The 22,114-nt window shown below is 38.2% G+C and overlaps 1 protein-coding gene across 3 annotated transcripts in view; it reads left to right on the forward strand.

Moving 5' to 3' along the window:
- Positions 1–290: 290 nt before the first annotated feature.
- Kcnj16 (potassium inwardly rectifying channel subfamily J member 16) overlaps positions 291–22,114 on the forward strand; it is a 45,238-nt gene continuing 23,414 nt past the window's right edge. The window contains exon 1 of one of the 3 annotated variants that reach the window (XM_090350196.1): positions 291–409. In XM_090350196.1, the coding sequence (XP_090206322.1) occupies positions 342–409 (68 nt within the window). In that variant the 5' untranslated portion in view covers positions 291–341. Of the gene's footprint in view, positions 410–1,002; positions 1,057–20,660; positions 21,386–22,114 lie in introns of those variants that run through there. The other 2 variants (XR_016538317.1, XR_016538318.1) reach the window with 2 other exon arrangements.

Consider the following 22,114-nt stretch of genomic DNA (forward strand, 5'->3'; position numbering starts at 1 on the left):
CAACAATAGGACTCACCACCTAGCCAAATCCCTTCAATGTAGAGAGTTCACCATGCATGGCAGTCTCTTAGGTCATCTGCATACCAATGTTGCTTGAAACAAAGAAAAATAAAATAACTCATTCTCAGCCAGAAAACTAGCCCTTCCAGCTTTCCCAGACATAACTGATGTTTCATTAGTTCCTTGCGACTACTTTTATATTACCTGGACCGCAATCTTGATACAAGTGTCTTAAATCTATTTCTTTTTCTCAACACTCAGGGTGCCTCCTTGACCACATGACAACTTCCACATTTGAATAACCTATTAGGAACCCATTGACAGACTGGGTAACCAGAAGAATGCACACTGAAGACTGGACCACACAATGCATTTTAATTTACCATCTCAATCTGCACTGGTTCCTCAGGTAAGAGGGTTGTGTGTCTCCCATCTTTCTTTGCTATACTGTATCAGAAATAACTTACAGTGCTGCATAATTTTTCAGGGCATGTAGGAAAGAGAAAGAAGTGGGTGGGTGATTAGTTGATTCCAATTGTCCCACCTTAGTTTTCATGATCATATGCAATTTCAGCCCTTCCTTGCCCGGATACAGACAATGTACTCCTGGAAAGGATTTCTTTGCATGATTCAGATGAAATCTGAAAACTGACCCAAGTACTTCCATAGATTCATTCTCAGAAATTCTGTTTGTAAAATTTGAGTCATCTACTGGCCTTGTTGAACATATCTCTGGCTCAGGGATTCTTCCTCCTTTGTATGCCTGACAAAGGGAAAAATTAGTCAGGTTATACGTGAGTGACCTTCAAAGCTACAGAGGCAGTGAGGTAATCTCTATCTCAGCTGACCAGATATCACCTGGGTTGTACAATGCCAAGGGCTACCTATGTAGATTTCCAAGTGGAATTATAGGAACAAATCTGTTGTCAATGGTTAACCCAAGTTCTTGGTGTCTGGAGCTTTTCTTCCCTTTATTATTAACCAACTAACATTCTTACCATTGCCCAGCTGAGAACAGCCAGCTCATAGCTTCTCAATAGGATAAGGTGCATAAAGGTAAGTACCAGGTTCTTTTACTGTTACATAGTCATTTATCTGAGACTTTTGCTCTTGCTGGCCTCTTTGTTTAGAAAGCAGCAACAGTCAAGGAAGCAAGGCAAATATCAATGATGAATTAAATGTGGTGAAAATGGTTTCATTTCTTATCCAAGTGTTTAAAGTTGGAGACAGGCTGTGTGACATATTAATTTATTTATTTTGAAGCTTTGGGCAAAAGCAGACTAACATTGGCATTTAAATTAGTCTGTCAACATACTATATGTTTAGATACAGATAGACAGAAATAGGTAGAGATATAGACAGATAAAGAGATAGATGATAGGTAGATACCTCAGTAATGTCATTTTGTTAAAAGCAAATGGAATATTCTATGATTCCCTTTAATGCCAGATTACTGGCTTTATCTGTATTTATCCTTATGTATTTATTAACATGTAACTTCAAGCATCAAAAGTTGTATGTATAAATAAATACCTCTATAAAATCTACATGAAAAATAGGTGAGGTTTTTCTTAGAGAAAACTCAGCATTCATTCCTCTAGACTTGTCTCAAGGTGAAATACAGATGCAAAGTTTTCTCTTGCTATGCTTACCTTGGTTCTTCTAGAGCTTTCTTAGCTCCTTTATTTTCTTGTTTATTGTCATTTGAGAGTGGTTGTCCTTAAGAATTTATTCAGAAAACTGTGCACCTGAAATTCTTTGTTCTCTAAGTGTGAATCCTCTAACTTATGCAATTAAATTATTTCCATGGTGGGTGGGTTGCAGAGAACTTTTTCATAAGCCAGATGGATTTTGACAGTATGAACTTCAGTTTTATACAAGACTTATGGACTGAACTGCCTGGGGTGAAAATAAAACTAATATTTCTTTGGAGTGTTTCCTTTCATAGCACAGTGGGACTGACACCTTAAAAAGGAAAGTATTTTTTTCCTAGAATATTATGGGAAATGTAGACCTACTGTTTTTATATGATATTTTTAAGCAATAGAATTATATAAAGCTTCTAAATCACAACAGTTTTGCAGAATAAATTTAAGAAACGTTTGAATTTAAGTCCAAAGAAATTTTTAAAAATAAACTAGCTCCAGAGTTTAGAGAAGTGTGTGTGGGATGAGTGGAATGGGGAAAATGAAGGTGTTTGTGTGGTGGGGGGAGGTGGGGATTGAGTAACTGATAGAGTTCACCTTTTCCCCAAGTTTAGTTTTAGAACATGAGCTCTATGATAAATCTGAGATATTAGTCTCATACTAAATGAGATCATGACAACATTTGGAATGGAAAGAAATGACAGAAGTAGAAGGGACATTTAGCATATTATTGGAAAACATTTCTCTAAGTCTGTATTTGGGGTTAGTAGAGGACAGTTTCAAGGATGTTGAGAGTGTTTCTTACAAATAGAGGTTAGCCATGAATGCCAGTTAAGAGAAATTTAAATTAATTGAAGAGAAGACTCTGCCAACTGTAAAGCTTTGGAGATAAGAATAGATAAATAAAGAGAATCTAAAACATCTGACACCCAATAATATGGGTGTTTTCTTTGTAAATTTTGTAAATCTATCATTGCACGTGCTCTTCATGTTTTGTCCAAAATAGAGTTTACACTACACTGCTTTCTAGTTCTAGAAGAAGTGGACTAAAACCTATATTTAAATACAAAAGATTGATGCCTAGTAGAGTGGCTCACACTTATTATCCTAGCTACTCAGGAGGCTGAGATCCAATAGAGGGAGTGCAAAGCCCAGAGTTCAATTTTCTGTACTAGAAAGAAAAGGAAGGACAAGAAAAGAAAAGAAACAATCAGTAGCAATATTTGTTATTTGGCTCTACAAATATTTCTATGGTGAAGAGTGGGTATAATAATTTAGGGCTTGTTAGACAAGTACATGAAGGAGAAACACCCTGAATTATATGTTCTGAGCAATTGAGTGTAAAGTTTAGTATGACAGTGCACATCTGTATTCCCAGCACTGGAGGGCTAAGGAAAGAAGATAAGGAGAGGCCAACTTGGGCTACAAAAATGTAGACCAAGAAGATGAAGCTGGAAGAAGGGGAGGAGAAGGAGGAAAAAGAGGAGGAGGAGGAGAAGGAGGAGGAGGAGGGGGGGGGAGAGGGAGGGGGAGGGGGAGGAGAGTAATTTACCTTAATACATTTCAGAAATAACAACTCAAATGTTATTTTACTTATATAAGTATACTTTGAAATACTTTTATGTGGTCACTAGACTTTAGATTTTATTTAATATACCTTTTACTTTCTTTGATTGCCAAAAAAAACCTAGTTATTCCTTTTTTTATAAGAAGAAAAGCTTGTTTTTAGCCACCATGACAAAAACACATATTTGCTTTAGGGAAAAAAAAGTTAATTTTTATTAGGTTCTGATTTTTAAAATCAGAAGGCTGTTTCCATTTAATCACTGATTGTGTATTGAATCCTAGTGTTCTAGAAAATCTCATGCCCAAAATAACCAAGACCAGGTCCTGCCTCAAATATCTGGCTGGAAAAAAATAGATCTGTTAAGGGCAAGGCTAGTTAAGGGTAAAACAAAGATCTAGTACCCAGAGAACATAATAGGAATAGAAGACCAACCAGCTGAACTTTCATCCAGGAAAGCAAGCAGTTTGATTGTCAAGTTTGTGACAGGTTGTGTGGTCAAGAGTATGCTTTTGGAATTCAAAACATTTTCAGAAACTGACAGATTGTTTTCACTCTGAATTCAGCCACCAGATTTTTCCATCCAGAAGATTTTTCTGACATTTCCCATCTAATTATTGTCTTTTGCTCTCTATAATTTGGTCACTGTATTAGTCAAGATTATCTAGAGAGGTAGAATCCACAGGCATGGAGGAGGGAAGAAGGAGTAGCAGATTGTGTGTAAGTGCGGGGAGCGAAATACTAAAAGACTTTATTTATTTATTTTTATTAGCACTGGGCATTTCATCTGGAGGTTTTGACTTTCCTAGGCACTCTTAACAAAGAGCATCCTGAAATTGTTTGTTACTGATTTGTTTGTGTTTGTATATACTGGTCCTGGGATTTGAACTCAGGGCCCAGACACTGTTCCTGAGGTTTGTATCTCAAGTCAAATGCTTTACCACTTGATCCACAACTCCACTTCCAGCTTTTTGTTGGTTAATTGGAGCTAAGAGTTTTGGGTGATATGCAAGTGTGTACAAAAGCATTAACTGAAATGTGGTAGAGTCAAGGGAAAACTCCAATATTGTAATTGCCTAAAAAGGCAAAATAAAGCACTATGAGCAGGGTACTTGAAAGGGGGGGTGAGGTCAACAGGAAAAGGGTAGACAAATGAGGATGAAAATAGGAAGAATAAAGTCAAGAATACAATGCCTAGCCTATAAATTAAGCAGAGTGAGGGAAGGGTTGAGTAGGAAATGTGTGGGTGTGAACGTTGAAAAGGGTGATAGTGATCAAGATATATTGGGTTCATAAACTGCGTTGTTCAATGTCATCTCCTTTATACAACTTCCTAAAGATAACAACAACAACAACAACAACAAGAAGAGTCCCAAAGACTTTTCTGTCTGCACTGGCTTCAAAGTATAATCCTCATTATCTCAGCCTCCTGTTGTAGCCAGGATTATAGATGCAAGCCTTCAGTTCCTGCTGGATCATTTTTAAGATAACATCTCACTTTCTTCCCTAAACATGAGGCCCGATGTAATCTGTCTGTTTCAGGCTTTTCATGGTTGCTGGCATCACAGGTGAGTGTCACCAGACCCTGCTTCTTCCCATTGAGATGAAGTCCCATGGATCTTTCTGCTCAGGCTGGCCTAGAATCCAGATGCTTCGAATCTCGGCTTCCCACATTGTCTAGCATGACAGTGGCTCATCTCTGCTCCCAGCTGTGGGTGGGAAAGGGGTCTTGGGCAATCTCCTGCTGAGCCTGGTCTCCACTGCCATCTTTCAGTAGAAGCCTTCAAAGCAGTTATGACAGGCAGAAACAGATTTACTTTAAGAAATTGATTCATATGATTTAGAGATTGAAGACTCTACCTCTATAGTACAGGCTGGAAAAATCTAGCAGTAGTTTATCTTGCAACCTTCAATTCAGATTTGCATCCTATGCCAGTAGACAGGAAAGAACAAGGGTTTCTTAACTACAGTGCTGAGTTGAGGAAGGATTGTCGCTACTTTTCTGGGAAGGCTGCCCTGGCCTTTCTCATGGTCTTCAACTGATTGAATGAGACCCACCCATGTTTTACAAAAATAGTCTGCTTTACTCAAAGTCCACTGGTCATTAATATTCATCATATCTAGCTATGTCATTGTGGTAATAGTCCGACTGGTTTTTGACCCAGTAGCTGGGCAAACATAGCTTATCCAAGTTAGCATACCACAGTTAGCATACCATCACCGAAAACTGGTACATTTTTATTCTGCTACATTTATGCCATCCAGTTATAAGACATCATGAGGCTAAAACTCCAGTATCTGTAAAAGAAACTCAGAGTTATAATTTATTAATGATATACATTTTCAAATTTCATAGCATGGATCCACCTAAAAATAGCATCATTTCCATGCAGAAGCATCCACTAACTTAATACCACACTGCCAATAGTATAGCCTTTTTTAAAGTATAACTTTTTAGTTAACATGCCTTGACAGAGATTTGTTTTACTTTTTTTCTTGTATTTTCTTTTTTCTTTTTTTGGTACTGGGGATTGAACCCAGGACGTTACACTTGCTAGGCAAGCACTGTGCCCCTGAGCTGCATCGCAGCAGAGATTTATTTTAATTGAGGCAAAGAAGCAGTCCTTTTAGCAGATACCTATAGTCTTGGGAAACTAATGTCATTGTTTCTGCCTCTATAAAGTTATCTATATCATGTAGATATAGAGTATCATATAATTTTCTTGTTCTTTCTCTTTATTTGTTTTGTTCTTCGTGTGCCAGTAGTGGAGCTTGAACTCAGAGCCTTACACTGTCACTGTGCTTGTCTGCTCAGGTCGGCACTCCACCACTTGAGCTTGACTTCATTTCAGCTCTTTGTTAGTTAATTGGACAAGAGATTCATGGACTTTCATGCCAAGACTGGTTTTGAACTCCAGTCTTAGCTTTCTGATTAGCAAGCATTACAGGCATGAATCACTAGTGCTCAGCTTATATATATATACATATATATTTGTGTGTGTGTGTGTGTGTGTGTGTGTGTGTATGTGTGTGTGTGATGGGGCTTCCATCTGATTAGCAAGGATTACAGGCACAAATCACTAGTGCTCAGCTTCTCTCTCTCTCTCTCTCTCTCTCTCTCTCTCTCTCTATATATATATATATATGTGTGTGTGTGTGTGTGTGTGTGTGTGTGTGTGTGTGTGTGTGTGTGTGTGTGTGTGTGATGGGGCTTCCAAGCTGTTTGGGGAAGTTATTTTGTGTGTTATGTGCCAGTAATTAGTCTTGAACTCAGGCCTGGGCATTGTCCCTGAATTCTTTTTGCTCAAGGCTAGCATTCTACCACTTGAGCCACACCTCTACATCCAACTTTTTGTGGTTAATTGGAAATGAAAAGTTCCATGGAATTTCCTGCTGGGTTGGCTTTGAAGGGCCATCCTTAGATCTTGACCTCGAAGTTCATTTTTCTATGTGTCTCATTTTTAGTTCTCAGTAACTGAGTTCACAGAAATAGTTAACAGTGATGAAATATCAGAGGCTATGGACTAAACATCACTCCATTCATTTAACTCAATAGCTTGGAAGGGGAATGAAGGGCAGTAAGTAATTTAACCAATAAGCAGTTTAAATCGCAATGTTTGCAATGTGATAATTATTTTATAATGTAGCACAACAAGATCCAAGGCTTACACATTATACAGAAAAAAATTCTTAAGATGGTTCATTCTTTTGTATTTAGAGTTAAATTTTTAGGTTATATCCTCAGATTTCTCCAGGAGTACAGTTTAAGAATAACTTGTATTTTGTGAAGTTATTTTTCTCTCATGGAAAATTTTGAGAAACATGATTACAGGATGGTTTTTATGAGACACAAATCTTGGATTTGGTTCCTACTTGATTAGTTTGTTGGCTCAGCCCCAGAAAAATATCTACTCACCCCCAGATTTGGCCAGTCTTTTCACAACTATGCTCTTGTCTCATGTGAGAATGATCCAAACAATGCGTAATTCAGGACATTCTGTCTCTACTTTTGGAAAATAATCCGAAGTAACCTCACAAAATAAGGCACCTGGCATAATGGTTGGACCGCAAAAATTATTCAGTAGATCTCTGATTCAGCTAACTGGGTTTTCTGTGGAAGAGCTACATAGCCCTCACAAACCAGCACCCCTAAGACACACTTTAGGGATCTCTGACAAGCTATCCACACAGTGAACTGGCCCTTTAATATCTTGATATTGTTCTATTGGGTTCTTTTCGTTGATGCCTTGGTAAAATTCTTCGTAGACATGCAACAGAAAAGTTGGAAAAGAATATGAGTGATGCTCCAATAATTTTCCCATTAGAAATGTTGAATTTACCTTTTGTTTGGGTCTGACTTGAGTTAACATGGGTGTGGAAGTTAACAAAAAGAGGGACCAAGACATGAGAAAAGGTATCAATGTATGTGAATTAATGTACCTTCTATGTGGCAAATATAATGTAACCCTTCTATTAATTACAATAAAAAATATATAAAAAAAGATCATGCTAGGGCTGGGAGTTTGGCCTAGTGGTTAAAATGATTGCCTGTAGGTTTGAATTCTGAGGCAGCAATTAATTGACTAAGAGTTGGAGAGAATTAAAAATGCCTTTCTTGGGCCGGGAGTTTGGCCTAGTGGTTAAAGTGCTTGCCTAGCATGCATGAAGACCCAGGTTCAATTCCTCGGTACCACATACATAGAAAAAAGCCAGAAGTGGTGCTGAGGCTCAAGTGGTAGAGCTCTAGCCTTGAGAAAGTCCAAGGACAGTGCTCAGGCCCTGTGCTCAGGCCCAGGACTGGCAAAAAAGAAAAAAAAAAGATCATGCTGTGATCAATATGAGAAAATTATTTAAGACATGTTACCAAGCACTGTATTTACTGTAGATGAAGGACTGTATACCACACAAATGATTTGTGTTGGCTTACTCCTGATCTTTGCTGTTTGTCTATTGGTTGTGCATAGACCTTGGCTGTGATCTATTGGGCAGTTGTACATCGAGCAGTTACACAAAACTAGCAAAAAAATCCTTATTAAGTTCCATTTGTTGTTCAGTCACTGTGACGTGTGAATTTGTGTGTGGTATATAAATATTTTGATAATTGCTACACTACAAATTTTTTTTTTTGTCAGTCCTGGGGACTGAACTCAGGGCCTGAGCACTGTTCTTGGATTTTCCTCAAGGCTAGTGCTCTACCACTTGAGCCACAGCACCACTTCCATCTTTTCTCTGTGTATGTGGTACAGAGGAATTGAACTCGAGTCTTCGTGCGTGCCAGGTAGGCACTCTACCACTAGGCCAAACTCCCGGCCCCTTGGGTTTTTTTAAGATATTAAAATCATAGCACCCAGTAACTGACTTGCCTTGTTGTCCTATGATAGCCTTTGAGCCTCCAGCTTGATAAGCAGGATGGCTAGCAGGAGGAATTAAAGCCAAAGCCACTGAAGGAGGAGACACACAGGTGCCTGAAATCCAGGGACTTACCTGCCAATACCAAACACGAGCACCGCAAGGCCAGTGATAACCCTGTGAGCTGCCATGGTAGCTCACTTTCTGATGTAGAAAAATATCACCACTGACTGTCTTCTACTTTACATGTGACATATAAAATGACTTCTAGATCTCAGGCTAACCAAGACCTAGAGAGGGAATAGAATGATGGCACTGATACTCCCTAGTTTAGCCATATTAGTTTAACCCAACTGGTTTATGTTTCGTATCCCACTTAACCGAAGAACAAATAATGGATGCACAGTGTCTCACTTCTAATGCTTCTCTTCCTGACAGCAGTCTTCATTCTGGTGGGTGAGGTACTAGGATTGTGCTAGTCTGTCTCTCAAAGAGAGGGTGACGTCAGTGCATTCGAGCAAGGTTGAGAGTGTTCACATTTCCATGGTCCTTTGCAGCTCCTTGTCGGCTGCATTGCAATCTACCTTTGCTTTTAAAGGCAAACCATGGCGGTGTGAGGAAGTGACTTCACTCTAGATCTTGCAGTGAGTTCAGGTTCTGTAGGGAGTCACTGTTAACTTTCTCATTGTAGGCTTGTGGTGCTGAATGGATAGCAACTACAGGTGCTTGCTAACGACACAGAAGAGCCTTCATGAGCGAGGTCCAATTTTCCATGTCCCCATCCCACTTTTGTTCAGATAATATTTATCCTGCTTTCTAACAACATGTCCCCCAGGGAAACAGAAAAATCCACAGAGGTATACTGAAGAGAGAGTAGCAATGTTACTTGATAGTCAATAACTTAGAGGACGCAAGCCCTCAAAAGGTCAGAATAGTTATATGCCAGGAAAATGACTGGCTATCAAATATTTTCTATCAAATTTCCCTCTGTTTCTTTGTTAGGTTGTGTCTGATTTATTTTTTTTATCTTAATCTTCTGTCTAAATTCTCTTCGCCTCCATGTGATCAAGGAAGGTGGATTTTGTAAACTCCCTGAATGCCCTGCTCTAGAGATGCAATGAAGTGTCACCATCATTGGCCTTAGTATTTTCTTGAATAGTTTGTCTCCACCTTCCAAGAATTCTGTTACCTGAATCATGAAAAGAAAGTATTTATTTCCAGGTGTTAAAAAAAGAGAACCATCAAGCTTTGTTTACCAAGGCACAGACGATAATTCACAGCAGAAATTATATTTTCAATTAATTTTGATTTTTTTTATTTCACAAAGTGATATGAAATGTTGTATGTCATTCTTCATGATTTCAACCATTAATTCTGAGGCCAAGGGTGGTGGTTCATGCTGGTAATTCCAGCTTGTGAGAGGCAAAGAGGAGGAGGATCCCAGTCCTAGGTCAGAAATCACATAACCCTATCTAAAAAAGAATTAAGAAAAGCAAAATGAACTGGGGTGTGGTTCAAATAGTACAGAACTTGCATAGCAAGTACAAGACCAAGATTGTCTCAATATTTTCAACTACACATATACACATAATAATTCAATATTTTAAGTGGTCATGGGGCTTGAAATCAGGGCCTGGGTGGTGTGCTTCCCCTCAAAGCTAACATTCTACCACTTCGAGTTACAGCTCTACTTCTAGTTAACTGGAGAAAAAATTTTCATAGACGTTCCTGGCTAGGCTAGCTTTGAAGTGGGATTCTTAGATCTCAGTCTCTTGAATAGCTAGGATTACAGGCGTGAGCCACCAGAGCCTGGCAAACTCAATGTTTAAACATAAGGAAACAGGTACAGAGACATTGCCATATTCTGAATAGCGTATACCTTGTATAGTAAGTGGTTTAGCTGGATTTTTTCCAGACAGTATCTCTCCATAGCATGTATTAACTGCTAATCTATGCTGCCATGGAAAGAAACATATTTCCACTTATAACTATATCCTGTCATAATTAAGGATGCTAAGCAACACACACACACACTAAAACCACTTAAGAAATCTTTGTACATACCTCACAATGGAATCTTAAAATGTCCAGCCATGGAGAAGAGAAAGAATCGAGTTCTTTGTCCTGGTTTTACTGTAAGCTTCTGGTTATTATTTGAATGAAAGGATTCTATTTTGTCCTTTCTCTACCAGAGCATTTTAAGAATGCCTTATAGTTAAACAAGCAGATCAGAAATAGAAAAGCTAGCTCTGCTTTACTTAAGGGGTGGCACCTCAGATGTACCAGCATGGAGATTTCTCATTTTTCATCAAAAGCTAACAAAACAGGAACAGAATCATCTCTACTGCACAAGTCAATGGCACTCTCACTTCACTGAGCTAGCATAATGTCTGATCGAAGAAAAATATCATTTTATTGATGGGAAAAATGTGTTTATGAATAGTAGTTAGACATTGATGTTCTTGATATGGAATGATTTACTATGAGAATGTTTTTCCATGAGGAAAAGTTTAAGTTTCAGCTTAAACTTTGCTTTTGTATCGGAAACAGTTAAGGCAGAGTAACTGTGGAATGAAATCACCCGCCAATGTATTATATGCACCACTTATTGCATAGCACATATTATCAGTGGCATCAAATTTTTAGTTTATGAAAGACTATCAGATGGCAACTTGTAGTCAGCTATGTTTAGAATCAAACTCAGGCCCTTGTGCATGCTAGGCAAGTTCACTACCCCTGAGCTGTGTCACCAGCCTCTATTTCCAGTTTGATTGTTGTTTTTCACTTGTTTGCTTGATGTGGTTCTGGGGTTTGAGCTCAGGCCTTACCCTTGTTATCCACACACCATGCCTCCAGTTCTTTTGTCCCCCTATATTACTTGAATAGATAAAAATGCTTTATGTTCAGGACCAGCTGCTGACTGCTGTTCTCCTACTTATGCCTTGTACAGGCACTTTCCACCACTACACTTGGTTTTTTTAGTCCACAGGTCTTGTTCACTGTTTTTGTTTGGACTGTCCTTACTATTTCACACTTTCCATTTCTACCTCCATACAGCTGGAATTTCAGGTATATACCAAGTTGTCCACACCCTAGCTCTCTTCCCATCTTTGTTTAGACATGATATCTTGTTATGTAGCACAGATTGGCTTTGAATTGAATATCCTATGCTTTCCATCTCCTAAATGCTAGATTATAGGCACATGCCATTATATCCAGCTAGGTGGATCACCCCTTTAAAAAGAAAATAGGTTTTGTATTCTCAAAAAGAGAGAAAAGTACTGGGACTAAGAAGGTAAACCATTGACTTTTTTTTTTACCTACCCCAAACCAATTAGATTCAAATAATTCTTAATTCAATTTAAAATTGCTCACACACAAGAAACCTCTTGGGAAAAAAATAGGATGTTTACTTTTTTAAGTTGAGGGAAAATAGTATTGGGAACAAAATGATTTGTGGTTTCTCTACCCTGAACACCATTAGAGTGCTCATCTTAGAGATGACTGCCCTCCTGAAGGTTCTAATAAACTTCTTTGTTATATTCAACATTTCCTTTTACGTAGTTGCTGCGTGTAAACTAAAGATCAGACTGCTCACTGGCATATTTTTGTTTTTTTTTCTTGGTTTGTTCATCTTGTTTTGATTTCAAATGAAAGGAACAAACCACATTTGTGAAGCATAGGACATTTTTTTCTACACTGATTGACACGTTTTTTATCTTCAAAAACCACTCTGGGAATTGTTAGTCTAAGAAGTAGAATTCTTGCTATAGCAATAGAAATGTCAAGGATTAGGTAAATTAAATGATAGGACAGGACAGGACAGATAAGGGAACCCAAACTCCAGGGACTCAACTCGACATCCCTTCCTCTTTTACTCGCCATCTAACTGAAATGCTACGAGTGCCTGATAGAGGGCCCTGAGCCTGCAATTCTAGCATTATTATTACTTGCTTCTATTCTTCCCCCAATTGACATCCTAAGGGAGAGAAGACAGTGAGAAAAACACAGTGTCCTAAGTTACTAGAACAGAGACACTAGAATTTTTACAACTCTAGTAGATCTCTCCAATCCCAGAGCATACTCTTAATTTGCTAGGAAGGGGGGCAGGTATTTAACCATAAACTAAACTTACAATTACATGCAACATTTTATTTCAATCTGTTTATCCAATCTAAGCACACCTTGAAAAGTATTTAAAATATTAGTCCCAGTGTTTACAGAGAGCACAAGTCTCTGTTTGCATCACACTCAAGATCAAGGCAGAATGTAATGCCACAAATACTCGGTAACCTGAGAAATTATTCTGTCCATTCTACCTGTTCTCTAACTCCAAGAAAGTCTAGACAGGGGAGCTGGTTGATTCCAGTCCTTGCCAGCCTTGGCTGTTTCATTGTACCCAAAGGTTTCCATTCAATTATTTGCTTACACATTTATATTTTTGACTCAATTTCAGATTTAATCACGCACTCACTTACCTTCCTGCCAAAGTCTGTGCCCTGCTAAATCAGGGTAACTCATCTACTCAGAACCTGTTATTTCTGCTTTTGTCCCTAAGGGTAGCTAGAGATAGATTCATGGCAGTGATTTTTATGACTGAATGGGGGAATTGTTCTAAAGGGCTTTTTTTGTCTTTCTTTCTCTACTTTCCAGAAAATACTACAGGCCTGAAAGCTCTGAAATAGGGGGCGAGGAGTCCACCAAAAGTCTATTTACCCTTTCACAGTCCTTCAGTGAGGGAAGACAGATTATTCTTATAACTTGTGGGCCTGACACAATTTCACACATTACTTGAGTAACTGAGGTCAAGGTAAACAGAATATATATTCGCAGGTAACTCTTTCCTGACCTGAATGGTGGACACAGTTTCAGTCCATAGCTTTACTGCTAGGCTATATTGCCAGTTCTCTGGTTGCAAATAATATCCCCATATGACTGACATTCAAAAGCTCTTAGATACATGGCTTTGATTTACCAGGGGGTATAGTTTCTCTTCAGTATTACATGTTTTTTTTCTACTCAGGTGATTATTGTACTAAATATTGCATAACTTTACTAAATCTGTTAGGTAGAATATACCTTAAGAGGTCCCTTTAATGCTTTTCCACACTTCTCTCTGCATTTGACAAATCATGACCAACACGACTTCTTGCTATATAGCAAGCTTTGGATAAATAACTTCTGCTTGTTTTAGTGTGGATGTCTTTGTTTATTTGCAGTTTTCATTATTCTCAACTGAGAAAGTATTAAGTTGCAAGATGAACCTTGGGCAAATAGCACAATTATTTGTAGAGGGGTACTGAACATCAAATTTGATATCAATAATTCAGAAAAGCACAGGGATGGTAGGAATGGGCTCAGATTGGGGTTGAGAGTCCTTTGACCTAGATCAGATCTCAGATGAAATTGTACATTAGCCAGTTCCCTTTCTAGAGAGGTCAGCACAAGTTGCACTTCAGCGAATCTCATATATACAGTCTAACTTGGGTAGTTGTATTCTTTCTGGAACTACTCACAACCAATATGACATTTATATAATTTACATATGGACAGTTTAACTTGGCTCCATGTTTTTTTAGAATATCCACTTTGTATTTATTTACTGGAAATTATGCAGTGTCTCATATAGATTTCTGATACCACCTCATGTCATAACACTCTAACGCACACTTTGTAAATTTGCTGAAGAATGGAAACATATAATTGCTATGGTTCCCAAAGTTCTTATATGCAAAACTCAGTATGTAATACCTGGGTCAGTCTATTCTCACCCCCATAATCAGAACTTCCAGTGATAAAGATTTTTATCTCATATTATCTATCTCCTATCTCATCTCATATTTCACATATCCTATATTGTATTAATCTCCTCTGTCTCTGTCTCTGTGTGTCTCTGTCTCTCTTTCTCTGCCTCTCTGTCTCTGTCTCTCTCTCTCTATATATATATTTCTCTTTCTCTGTGGTGTCTACTGGGGCTTGAACTCAGGAGCTAGACACTGTCCCTTCCCTCTTTTGCTTAAAGCTGGTGATAGATCACTGAAGCCACTGCTCTACTTCATTCTGGCTTTTGCAAGAAAGAAGGATCTCACAGACTTTCCCACCTCAGGTTGGCTTCAAACCTTGACCCCCAGATCTCCTGGGTAGCTAGAATTACGCATGTGAGCTACCAGTGCCCAGCTGTGTTCATCTATGGATCAAAGCCTGTTAATATTTCCTGCATCGCAATGCTTTACCACTGTAAACTTGCTCTCCAGCTCCTTCCCATTCTTGTTCCTTTCTCAGGTCACCAGATCAACTCGTGTAAACAGGATTTTTCCTGCTTGCCCCTGTTTAGGGCTAACACAAGTCTTTCTCTGCCAGTTTCATTTAGTATGTAGAGAAGAAGGGTGGAAATTGTACCCTCGGGAAAATGTGACCCAACAGACAACTACTGTAGAATATATTCACCAGAGAATAATAACAAACATGTCCATTGCTTTAAAAATAATTAGGAGCCTACCCAAGAGTGCAGAAAAGGCTAACTGTGAAAAATAAGCTTAGTCATTTGTGTGATTTTAAGTTAAATATTTATAGATTTTCCTAAGTTCATGATAAGTCCAGGAATTGTTAATGAATTATATAAACACATTTTAAGACTCTGAAATTAATCTTTTTTCCATATCAGCCAAAACAAGATAATTTCTTTTTTTTTTTTTTTGCCAGTCCTGGGCTTGAGCTCAGGGCCTGAGCACTGTCCTTGGACTTTCTCAAGGCTAGACCTCTACCACTTGAGCCTCAGCACCACTTCCAGCTTTTTTCTATGTATATGGTAACGAGGAATCGAACCCGGGTCTTCATGCATGCTAGGCTAGCACTTTAACCACTAGGCCAAACTCCCGGCCCCAACAAGATAATTTCTTACCAAATAGGATTTTTATCAAGTTCAATTTGTTTTCCTTTCCATTAAAAAAAACAACAAACACACAAAAAAATAAAAAAGCAACAAACACAAGAAAAATTCCATCAGTTATGGCTTAGTGGCTTGTAAGAGTTTGTGTAGGATATATCTAATTTAATGCAAAGATGCACTTAGTTATTGATTTTGTTTGTAAGAATGAGCTAAAGTGTATTTTTGTGATTCAAGTATTAGAAGCTGGAGGCTTTCCTTGAAAAATTGTTAGTCTCTACATTTATAGAATCTTTAAAGTAAAATGTTGAGTCTGGACTGGTATTTGTCTGGTCAAAAACACTCCATTAGTTAGGAATTACAATATACTGTATGCCAGGTGCCTGACATGAGGATTGTAGTTCAAAGCAAGCCTGGTTAGGGGAATTCATGAGATTCTAACTTCCAATTAACCACCAAAACCCTGGAAGTGGAGGTGATTTTTAAGTGGTACAGCACTAGTGGTCTTTAGTGAAAAACCTGAAGGGTAGCAAATAGGACTCTGAGTTCAAGCATTATATTATATATATATATAGTATATTATTAGATATTATACACATATAATTATATATACATATTATATATATTGCACTTTTCAGTGGAATTCTCAACACAACCAGATGTTTGTAGCAACTCTGAAGACATGAAATATGTCATAGAGCTAGAGGTGGTTCAAACCAACTCAAAAATACATTATTTATGCATCTTAACAACTACATTCTGAGATCTCATTTTGACACATGAGATCAACTATGTTTGGAATAGTTAATACATGGAAACAAGAAACTTTGCAAATCAGAATTTTCATTATTTTTCTCCCAGAGAGAGTTCCTTGTTAAATTTGACCTAAATAGGTTGAAGGTATAGCTCAGTGGCAGAATAATTGCCTAATATCTGCATGCCCAAGGCCCTGAGTTAGAGCTCCAGTATTAGGCAATTTAAAAATGAAAACAAAAGACAAAGATAAAAAATAGCATTCCATTGCTTAAAAATAAGGTAAGCTTAGGTCCAACAGCCTTAGTTGTCTACTGTTGTGCAAGTTATTCAGGATTATAACATTGGCCCATTCACTTCTTTCCTACCCAAAGTGAGAGATTGAATCATCTCACTTGGTAATGGGAACAACAGACGAGTTTGGAGATAGTTTTTGGGGGGACTGGAAGAGGTGAAGCTAGGGTTAGAGGGTAAGAAGTGAGGACCAGATTCTTATCTTTATTTATCAGAAGAATTGCCTGTTGCAAGTACAAAACTTGTTTTGCCTCAAATCAGGGGACAGTGCAAGGACCGGAAAGTCTTGTGAAAGCCAGGAGGAGACACATAATTATCTAAGTTTAAGGAAGGATTTCCTCTTTCATTATTTGGAGTCAACATAAAGCAGGAACCAGGGTGTGCACGGTAGGCCATCAAGATCCTGACCTGCAGAGGAGCTCAATCATTAATTCTTACTACATTAATTCCCTTCTCTTGATCCACACCGAGACTTAAATCTTCTCTCTCCATTTCTTGACGCATACATTAGGCAATTCTCAGAGGGTCTTTGCATCACAAGGTGCGAGCTAGTTTGCAAAAAATAATTCACTCCAATAGAAACGTGCAGTGCTTCACTGAAAGTTCTAAAATTAAATGATCGTCGTATTTGGAGAGGAAACACTTGCTGATGAACTCACTACTGACTTACTTGTGGTTTCAGATTTCGCAGTCTGTTAGGGCCATCCTTTTCACATCTGCACAATCTTACTGAAGAAAGGAAGGCATGTCAGGAAGATTGAAATGACTTGAAAATCAAGAGGAGTGAGAGATTTGGGGGAGGAACACTCTGTTTACTAAGCAGGGCTTCCTGCCTTCCTTCCTTTTGCTGATTCCCAAGGTAGCTAGGCAGAAAGAATAGCAGGAAACCTTGAAGCTGGAAAAAATGGTACCTGTAAAGTTTGTTCCCATCACTTTATGGGCCTGATTTCAGCAGGGATTGAGGTTCTCCAGAGCATCTTAACAATATTCATTACATGGAGAAAAATCAGATTCAAATGGATGTTTCTATCTCTTACCTGCCACAGCAGCTTATGTGGTCTGTAGAAAAATGACACAGCTGTTATTGCTTTTTCCCCTGCTTAAACTTACTGCACTAATCTATTTGATGAACATATAATTATCAGAAGATATCTATTTCACTTAGTTTGCATATTATTTTACTCCAAGACTGGAGAATTTTATTTGCATGCTGATTACCTTCTCCATCCACACTTTTTCTAGGAAAGTTTTTAAAAAGTATTTTCTATGTTCTGCTTCTTTTTGCTAGTCAGAACATTATTCTGCCATTCATTAAATAACCAGTATCTCTCTTTATATTCTTCTAATCAGATTTATTTCAAAGACTCACATAGCACATATTTTTAGCTTCTAATATTGAATTTTAAATTTTGGATCTTGAAGTGCTTCACTACATAAGCCATGCCATCTGTACTTCCTCCTCTAGTTAGTTTTCAAAAGAGTCTTCCATTATTGCCCAGGTGGCTTGGAATAATCTTCCTATTCATGCTACTTCTGTAGCTGGAATGACAGGAGCATGCTATCATACTCAACATTTTTCTGTTTCTGTTTTATTTTAATATATAATTTCATTCATGTCTGCTAACAGGTATCTGAGACAAGATGTGTATTATCTCCCTCTAACAAACTAGGGAATATGAGCACAGAATGGTTAAAGATAGATCAATGGCAGAATTCTAATTGGCAGTGATCAAGATGCTGTCTGCTAAATAAACATGCTGATTTGAAACTCCTTTGTGCAACTAGATAAAGTGAATAAAAATAAACTAATACATATACATATATGCTCCTTTAAAAAATAATTCACCTTATTGTATTTTATGAAGACAATTGCATTTGTATATATATATATTCAGATGGCTATATAAACATATATATTTATGTTCACATATATTTACATATATGAACCAACACTCTATTATAGATTCTACTCAAATACTATATTGCAATACTCTATTACAGAGTCCAATTTACCTGGAGCAAACTTCACATCAGTGGTATTTTGTGTAGCCAAGGGAAGCTTTGTTCATCAAGCATGTGTAACAACATCTGGTCACATTTTTATCTGTCACAGTTGGGGGTTTGGCTTACCTGGCAAACAGTGGGGAAAAGTTAGAGGTACTGGGCCAGGAGTTTGGCCTAGTGGTAGAGTGCTTGACTAGCATACACGAGGATCCAGGGTTTGAGTCCTTGGTACCACATACATAGAACAAAAAGCTGGAAGTGTTGCTATGGCTCAAGTGGTAGAGCTCTAGCCTTGAGAAAGCCCAAGGACAGTGCTCAGGCCCTGAGTTCAAGCACTGGACTGGCAAAAAATGTTAATGCTTCTACTCAACAAGTGTCAGTATTGAACCTCATCACACGACAAAGCACTATTGGCAAAAATTACCAAGACTAGGAAGCTTATATCTGAAAGATTCTATGAACTGAAAAAAAATGGGGGAAATCTAACCACTTTCTTCAATGTTGCTACCAAAGCTATCTAAAAATTCTGTCCTTACCTATATAGTTTTATATTACCCACTTCCTATTTTGAGTAAATTCAGTTTTATATCACCTATGTTATATTTCTGCCATGTGGGTTTTTCAGGGACTTAAGTATTATAAATGAGTCTTAATACTAATGCCACTCTTAAGGTCAACGGGTATAACTGTAGATATTGCTAATGTTATATGAGTCAAGCAAAGTATTTTTATATGAAAGAAAAATAAGGGAAGTGACAGGAGCAAAATAATTGGTTGAATTCTTCATTTTCAATATAATTATCTGAAAAAGTTGGATAGTGACATGGCATTCACAAGTAGAGCTAGATCTATGATTGCTCAGTAATATTATTGTTTCCGTCATGTATATATACATATACATATACATATACATATACATATGGAGACGGGGGGGGAGGGAGATAGGGAGAGAGAGAGAGAGACTATGTAGGTCCTGGGTACTTGAACACAGGGTCTGGGCATTACCCGGAAATTTTATACTCAGTGATAGCACTCTACCATTTGAGCCACAACTCCATTTCCAATATTTTGGTTGTTAATTGGTGGTCAGAGTCTTTTGGACTTTCCTGTACAAGATTACTTTGAATTGTGATCTACAGATCTCTGACTCTTGAGTAGCTAGGATTATAGGCATGAGCCACTGGCTCTCCCAATTAGTTTTCCAATGAAACAATAGGACTAAAAAGGACACCTCCTCATGAACTTCAAGTACTTATTTTTAACACAAACAACACGCAAAAGAAATTGTAGGGTATTTGCTTAATTATTAGTCAATAATCATATCCTATGAGACAAATTATACCATCTCTAAAGTTAAAGAACTAATAGTCTCATTCCTGTCAAACAAAACAAAAGGCAAAATAAAAATCTGTCAGGTTCCTTCCTTTCTGTCTCCACACATTTCTACTCAATTCAACAGCAGAACATTCTGAAAGTACGGTGCAAACTCTCTCTACCTCCTCTCTGTCTGTTTTCATTTCTTCCTCCTCTCAGGCATATTTCTTCAAAGTCTTCTTGTGATATCTCTCCTCAAGGTCACCAATGACATCCCCAAGCCCAAGTCTCCTCTTTGCTATTAGATCTGGCACTGACATTTCCTTCACTCCATGTCCTAGTGCATGGCTTCCTGGCAGTTCTCCCAGTGTCTTTCTTTGAATCTCCCTTATTTTTATCCTTCTCTCAAACTGGGTTCCCTGAGGCCTGAGTAGTTAGAAAGTTTCTCTTTCATAATTAACCTTTCTTCTGTCAGTTCACTTAGGGTTGCAACTTCAAATGCCATAGATGTACTGATTATTTCCAATATTAAACTTCCATTCTGGATCTTAACCACAGCCTCCCGCACCTCACATTAATTTGCTATCTCCTGGACATCATTATTTAGTTGAAGAGTCTATCATACTTACACCAATAGCAAAACTCATCGATCCAGTCCTATCATCCTGTTAAAAGGCATCAGCATTCACCCACCTTTCTAACTGAACAAAAAATCAACATTTTAAGTTTAATTTATTCTAATGTTCCTTCATGATGAATGAGAAATGAATATTTGACTAACTTACTCCTTTTCTTCTCTCAAACTTAAAGGAAAACAAACAAAAGGAACCACAGCATAACACCCAATTCTCAGAGAACATCTGAACGTTTGTCCTTGGAACCATGACCAAGGTTGTTTGTCAAAGATCTTTCTAGGGGCACACATTTCCTTGCAACCAAAATGAAGTGAATTGGGCAAGAGACTGTTTGCCTTAGGTGTAGAATTACATCCTCAGAAAGGGTGTGGATCTGCATAAAAAATGCTTGACTGGGGTAATCATACTGAGGAAGAGCAGTCTTGGAAGAAGTTGAACAAGTCCTGTGCTTGTTAAGAGGAGAAGGCCCAGCTTGCTTTCTGGGTCAGTTGAATTTAAGGGACAATTTGTAGCCACTTTGTGATTTGGGAGGGGCGATTCTTGTTACTGAGAAGGCTGATAGAGATATAATCAGAAAAAAAAAAGATTTAAATGGACAAGAAGAAAGGATAGATCTCCTGGCTTCTTGGTTTCCACTTAGCCACCATTGGCTATCTACCATGAGTAGGCATGGGAACCGATGAAAGAAAGTGTTGATTCACTGGAGAGAAGCTGGGAGCTCAGTGCCCTTTGTCTGTGTTGAATGTGTCCGGAAAGGCAAAGAAGAGCAAGATTTTCCTGTGGGCTTTCTCATCTCCATGGTGGTAGGTACTGACAGCTTCAGAGAATGTACTAGAAGGGCAGAAGGGAAAGAATACTGAGACCTGTGCTAGGGCGGTGTGAGATTATAAAGTGCAAAGGACACAGAATTTGGCCCCCATCTTCTTTATCTGTACACAAGGTAAGATTGAGGAATAGTGGGTTGCAATGTGATCTGAGCCTGAACGAACTGCTCTCTTGCAGCTTATTCCGTGTGTGTGTGTGTGTGTGTGTGTGTGTGTGTGTGTGTGTGTGTGTGTGTGTGTGTGTGTGTGTGTAGATTCTGCTAACAGACATCTTTATTCCGCTCTTACGGTGCACTAGTTACCCTTTATTGCTGCACAGTCTGTAGCTGGGAATAATTTTTGCTTTCTTCTTTCATCTCTGGGGAGTTCTGGACCAAAAGAATTATGAACGCAAGCGCTGTTTATAGATCCGTTAAGGGAAATAGCATTCAGAGAAAGAGGACTGGAGGGATGATGAGTTAGGCAGCCGAATGGGACTGACTGACGTGGAACAGTGTGGAGGAGGCGAATCTTTTAATTTCCTGTGGAAACAGGCGTTCATAAACCCTTCTCACTGTATGTTGATGTCACTATCTCACTGGCTGCAACGTGACAAGGAAGGGATATTAAGAATTTGCAACTGTGATAAAATATGTTGCTGTTGAATTGGAATTAATTGCTTCCTCACAACTAGCTAAACACTGCGAGGATGTTTTCTAAAATGAACAATGGTTGATGCCTAATTCTATCAGTAAAATGTTTGAAGTCTGATCAGGCACAAGACTTTCTAACTTTTAATGTCATCCTCCTATTTACTGATTTATTTTCACCTGAAAACCTGGCTGTTTGCTATAGAGTGAATAATA

The sequence above is a fragment of the Megascapheus bottae genome, chromosome 17 (assembly GCF_031878675.1).
Source record: "Megascapheus bottae isolate mThoBot1 chromosome 17, mThoBot2.hap1, whole genome shotgun sequence".
Taxonomy (NCBI): domain Eukaryota; kingdom Metazoa; phylum Chordata; class Mammalia; order Rodentia; family Geomyidae; genus Megascapheus; species Megascapheus bottae.